This window comes from Lupinus angustifolius, chromosome LG20 (genome assembly GCF_001865875.1).
Source record: "Lupinus angustifolius cultivar Tanjil chromosome LG20, LupAngTanjil_v1.0, whole genome shotgun sequence".
In the NCBI taxonomy this organism is placed as follows: Eukaryota; Viridiplantae; Streptophyta; class Magnoliopsida; order Fabales; family Fabaceae; genus Lupinus; species Lupinus angustifolius.
The window spans coordinates 5,446,034-5,452,693 of NC_032028.1; the positions used below are offsets into that span (position 1 = coordinate 5,446,034).

The 6,660-nt window shown below is 33.0% G+C and overlaps 1 protein-coding gene across 2 annotated transcripts; it reads left to right on the top strand.

The window, feature by feature from the left end:
* On the top strand, positions 1-3,557 carry LOC109335742 (late embryogenesis abundant protein D-34-like). 2 transcript variants are annotated; one of them, XM_019571910.1, is made up of 6 exons: positions 2-157; positions 215-364; positions 407-431; positions 1,207-1,257; positions 2,649-2,963; positions 3,267-3,557. In XM_019571910.1, exons 1-6 carry the CDS (start codon positions 111-113, stop codon positions 3,429-3,431), a joined length of 753 nt encoding a protein of 250 aa, XP_019427455.1. In that variant the 5' UTR covers positions 2-110; the 3' UTR covers positions 3,432-3,557. The 2 variants fall into 2 exon arrangements, with proteins under 2 accessions (XP_019427454.1, XP_019427455.1); XM_019571909.1 differs by having other exon boundaries at positions 1-431.

Genomic DNA, 6,660 nt, shown 5'->3' on the forward strand with positions numbered 1-6,660 from the left:
AGGCTCTCACTTCACACCACACACAAAAAAAAGAAAGAATTTTTCTTTACAAAACCATTTTCATCTCACTCTTGTTTTCATTTTTAGTTCGTGTTTAACAAGAAATCATCATGAGCCAGGAGCAACCACAGAGGCCGGAGGAGAAGGAAGCGATCAAGTATGGAGATGTGTTAGGAGTGAAGGGGGATCTGGCAAGCAATACCGTAGCGCCTAAGGACGCTGCCATGATGCAGAAGGCGGAGAATGCTAAGCTTGGAATGACCCAAAAGGGTGGCGCTGCCGCGGCCATGCAATCTGCCGCCACGAAAAATGAGAAAAGTGGCGTTGTGGGACATAATGATACGAGTAAAGTTGCCAGCGATGGCGGAGTCAACGTAACTGAGACAGATGGTCCGGGGAACCGTGTCATCTCGGAGACCATTGCCGGAAAGGTTCCCAATTTTTTATTTCTCAAAATTTATTCTTTCTAATATTTCTGGTAGTTTCTAAAGGTGAATGAAAGTAATGATAAGATTATTGCATATTGAGGATAAGGTTAGGAATTCAAATGTGGAAATAATCTCTTAAGATTAAGATGAAACTTGCTTATATCTACTTGTCTAGACCCACTAACTGAGCGTATCCTGTACAAACATGATTATGTTAGCCATTAGACTATGTAGATTTTTTATTTTAGTTTTTGAACATGAATTTCGTTGAGAGATTGAGGCTGTATGAAAAAAAAAGTTGTAGAACAAATTTCTCAAATCAACAAAGTTAGGAGTCTATATTAAGAACAAGGATATCTCTTCCAAAAAATGTTCTATAATTCTAATCAATCAAATTTTATAAAATAACATAAAAATATTAATTTCTGTTTTATAATTTTTTATATTAAATAAAACTTTTTAATTAGTTGGTAATAAAATATAGAGCAAAAATATGGACTTATGATGGTCATCTCTATATGAAAGTTATAATGTTATTGTTATTTCTCTCTACTTTTTTATAGGTTTCTCCCTCTTTAAATGACATAAGACTATGTATGTTAGTTAATATTATCCGTACATGCAGAATAAACATTAATAGCCACTTCCTTAAGTATAAGAGTACTGAGTATACATTATATATACACATGAACTAAAATTATATTTCAACTAGTTATTTTTTTCTTCTTTGGTAAGAGCTTATTCTTCTTGTTTCTTATTTGATTAATTGGTTTTGTAGGCTGTTCACAAACTAGAAGGAAAGGAAAGGAAAATTTGTAAATTAGCTGAGGTATATTAAATCTTTCAAATCAATTTATGATATTGGCATCTACGTTTGAATCTTTTTCTCATGGCATGATTTTTTTGTTGTCTCAAACTAAACTGGGCAGATGGTAAGCTGTATATTCTATGAACTAAAGGCATAAAATATTAAAAAAACAGAACTCATTGTCTCACAGTTATATGGATGGTGCATTATCATCAATATAGATTTATTGTCTTATATATTCTATACTAATAACAATTAGGTAAATATATAAAACATAATAATAATAATGAACATTTAAACTTTTAATTAATATGATATATTTTTATTAGCGTTGACATAATTTAAAATATGAGAATAAAATATCTCATGGTACACAGAGATAAGTTATTTCATACCATTACTAAATAATGACATATATCAGATTTAATTATTTTCTATAAAAATATTTTTAAAATAAAACAAAATAATACCTATGTTATACTTTTACTAATAGGAAAAGATAAATTATATCCTTTATTCTCTTAAAACGTGAATGCAAGTATTTGACTAAACATAGAATTGTGTTTAATTTATTATAATACACCCAACTTTTTTGGCACGCTAAATCTTCTGGTCAATAAAAAGTTAGCAAATACTCCATCTGTTTTTTAATCCTATTTCTTAAGGAAATAAATATATAGAGTAATATATTTAATTAATTTTTTCAAATATTTTTATAAATTTATCAAACCTTTTAATATTTTATAAAATTTATCACATTTATACCGTTTTTAAACTACATCCTTATTTGTCACTTATCTTTTTTACTTGTTATTCTATATTTTTTAATGTAGTTTTGAATGCAAATTTACTAGAGTTATTATAATCAAATTATAACAATATTTATATCATTTAATAATTTCTTGGTGATATAAGACTTCATTAGATTCTCATGATCGATGTTTCGATTCCTAAGAGCGACACTTGTTGAGAGGAGTAGCTAGAAACCCGAATTTTTTTTTTCTTACCAAAAAAAGTAAAAAAATATCTACAAACAAATAATGTTCATATGAAATGGAGGGAGTATCATTTATACGTGAGTACATATTCTAAAAACTAATTATTAATGATTTCTAGAATTTTTAAATGATAAGTAAATAGAAACAATTTTTTCTCTAGAGAGACATATAAGTGGGAACATATAAGAAACTTTCTATAAAGTAAAGTCATTGTATTTAAATAATAAAAATATTACATCATATAAATTTTGATAAAAATATGACATCATATAAATTTTTGCTTTTATGTATCCTCTCCCATAAGGTAGAGAGTATCTTGACCCTGTTACACTATATACAAGGTGACAAAATTGTACCTAAATGCAATACTTTTCAAGAAAACATTGTACTTAGCTTTTTCTTAATTATGAACAGGTTGTGGAGCAATTTAGCCAAAAGGTTTCACTGGGTATTATGACACCACCTTCTGTTGTTGAAGAGATGGGTATTGGAGGTGGAGGTAGCCCTGGAATCACAATAGGTGAAGCACTCGAAGCCACTGCTTTAACGGCAGGAAAGAAGCCAGTGGAATGGAGTGATGCCGCAGCTATTCAAGCAGCTGAAGTTAGAGCCACTGGTCGGACCAACATTGTCCCCGGTGGTGTTGCTGCGGCGGCACAGTCAGCCGCAACTCTCAATGCTAGATTAACAAAAGATGAAGAGAAGACAAAACTCGGAGATATTCTTGCTGTAAGTAAATTTAATTCATCTCTACAATTTCAATAATGATAATAAATATTTCTTATAAACAAATTGTTTATCATATAACGCGGACTAGGGTTCAAGAAGATATTAAACATTTATTATTATTATTTTTTTGTTTTATTATTACTGAGCTAACATAGAGTTTAAGATGACAAATTTCTTTTCCTTATAATATGTATCTATGCATTACGTACACCAGATTAACAACAAATTCTTTCTATTTTGAAGACACATAAGAATTTCTGAAATTAAATTTACTACTATTATTGTGTGCATGGTATTTTGTAGGATGCAACTTCGAAGCTACCTTCAGATAGACCAGCGACAAGGAGAGATGCTGAAGGAGTGGTGGGTGCAGAGCTGAGAAATGATCCCTACCTCACTACTCATCCTGGTGGAGTGTCTGCATCGGTGGCCGCCGCCGCTAGGCTTAACCAAACCAAACATAACTAATTAATTAAGTGCTTATACAATATATATGTATATTAATGCATGTAGTGCAGCATGCTTATTCTTTTGTTCCTGTGCTTCAATTTCCTTTCTTTAATTCAATGAAAAATCCGAGTGGAAAGCAAAATCCTCTCAAAACGGTGCGTGGATAGAAAGTGTTAAGGTGCTCGCAGTTTGTTTACATGCGTATATCCAATCAGTAAACTCCATTTTTAAGTTTAACAACTTGTTTGTGCCACATTTGGATATCAAATTTCAATTTTATGATTTTATTATTTTCTTATTGGATATTAACTTTATGCTATGCTTATCCAATTGTGGGAATATCTCACCTTATTGTAACATATTACACAACTGTATTAGGGTTGTGGTCATTTGGAATGTACTAAATCAATACGATCAATTTAAAATTAATCCTGGGAGTAGTTATAAGATTGTTGGATAGTTAAAGGTGAAGAGTTTAAGAGTTGAAGTAAAAGAAAGTGTAGCTTTGAGTCTCACCCATAATAAATACAAATATACTAACATCCACTAATAGCAAAATTTAAAATTAATCATTATAGTGATTAGTGGGATGGAGCTAAGCTCACGATTTGGGTGAAACTCGAACATACAATCTCCTTTGTTTCATTCTTTAATCATTGTTCTCTAACCATCAGACCATCTTATGACTCTTAAGTTTCTACATCCAGATTATTGAAAAACCGCCATAATTTGATCTTTGATGCTATCTCTGCTAACGTTGTGGTGGCACCGCCATCGTCACACTCTCATGCATCAGTTTCTACACCAGTGAGTTCTCCCTCCTTCTATGAGTTCTTGTTAGAAGGTGATGCAATTTAATAGAAGCAGCTAGAAGATTATGGAATAGACTAAGATCTTTATGACATTCACATGCTTCTAGAATAATGTAGAGTAATGAGGAAGCTATGGCCATGCTAGGCTATAAATAGGCATTTGGCATTTCACATGGTGTGTAAAAAAAAAAAACCAAACATCCAAGCTAAAAAATTCTCTCCTACATTTATCCATCTCCCCTGCATCTTTTCTAAGTGTCTAAAAGCAACTATATTAATAAATCTGTTTTTCACACTTTGTTACTTCAGTTATACCTCTAAAATTCTAATAGTTATAAACAGTGGCATCAGAGCTACGTTTGGTCATACACTGGGCGTAGATTATTACTCTATCCATTTCCAACTACCTCTAAAAATCTCTTATCCATACTAAACCATCTTTATACACTTTGAGTTATGGCTAGCACTATTCAATCATCATCTATTCCTATCCCAATTTTCACCGGAGAAAACTACGATTTTTGGAGCACAAAAATGACTACTTTCTTCCGGTCCCAAGATTTGTGGGATATTGTAGAAGAAGGATTCACCACTCTAGAGAATACTTCAACTCTTACTGTGGCTCAGAAAAAGGAGTAGAAAGAAAATGTGCAAAAGGATGCAAATGCGTTATTTATTCTACAACAAGCCTTGAGAGAATGTGCAAAAGGATGCAAAGGCGTTATTTATTCTACAACAAGCATTGGCGGAGACTATCTTTCTAAGAATAATAGGAGCTACAAGTGCCAAAGAAGCATGGGATACACTAAAGAAGGAGTTTCATGGTAGTGATAAGGTACGCACCATTAAACTTCAAACTCTTAGGCGTGAGTTTGAATTACTTAAGACGACAGAGTATGAGACCATAAAAGGCTATTATTCTAAAATAAGAGAAATAGTCAATCAATTGAAAGCCTATGGGAAAATATTCTTGACAAAAGAATTGTTGAGAAAATTCTGATTTCAATAGTTACTACAATTGAGCAAACCAAAGATTTTGTCTACTCTATCAGTAACAGAACTAATGGGCTCTCTAGAAGCTTATGAGCAAAGATTGAGTAGGCATGATAAAGGTTCACTAGAAAATGCCTTTCAATCAAAGCTCAGACTAAGGTATCAAAATAAAGAATATCAAAAAAGAAATAATATTGGTGTGGAACATTCTAGAAACAAAGAGATTTCTAAAGACTTCTCTAGAAACAATCAAGCAAAATATCTTCCATGCAGCATATGCAAGAAGTCAGGCCATTCAGAAAAATATTGTCAATATCGAGGAAAAATACAATGCCAATATTGCAAAAGATTTGGGCACTCAGAGCAAAATTGTTGCAACAAAAATAATCATCAGGCCAATTTCACTGAAGAATGTCAACATGACCAACAACTATTCTATGGCAACCAAGTCTCTAGTCGTGATAAAGAAGAAAACTGGTACTTGGATAGTGGTTGTAGTAACCACATGGCTAAGGACGGGAGCATTTTCAAAGACATTGATGAGTCTGTCAGAGTGCAAGTTCGATTGGGTAATGGCACCACGGTTGAGTCCAAAGGCAATGGCACTGTCATGGTGGAGACACAATCAGGTACGCGACTTATCAAAGATGTCTTACTAGTTTCTAACCTTAAAGAAAATCTCTTGAGTATTGGCCAAATGATGGAAAAAGGCTACTCTCTCCACTTTGAGGGAGATACATGCAATATATATGACAATAATAGAAAGCTTGAAATAGCCCAAGTTAAAATGGAGAAAAGAAATAGAAGTTTTCCAATAACTTGGAAATATGCTACTAACATCGCCATGAAGGTTCAAGTTGATGAATCATGGCTATGGCATCGAAGATTTGGTCATCTTAATAACCAAGCCTTAAAGCTAGTATATCATAAAAAATGATAAAGGATCTTCCGTGCATCTAAGAGAATGAAGGAGCTTGTGAAGGATGTCTACTTGGGAAGCAGGAAAATCAACTTATCGTTATCGAACGATAACTTAACTTGATTCACAATTTCCTGAATAACACAATGCATATAAACAGTTAAGTCATTTTTAGTTCATAAAAACTAAGTCAACAAAGGCGGAAACTACATCGCCACTAACATGTACAAAATCCAAAAAGAAAGGGCGGAAATACTAATCATCTCCAACAGACACTAAACAAAGACATGAACGAACTGAAGCCGTCCTTGTTTTCAAAAGCCACAAAAATGATAAGCAACTCCTAGTGGCTAACTCCAAAGCTAAGGTACTGTCTCTCCTTAATTCTGCATGCCCCCTCTTGGAACATCATGGACGGGTAGTTCCAAATCCGAGCAAAGTTGTCTACCTGACGAGCACACGTCCGAAAAGCAAGCAATAGAAAAGAAGAGAAATAGAGAGAGTAAGACATCTAATGAACATA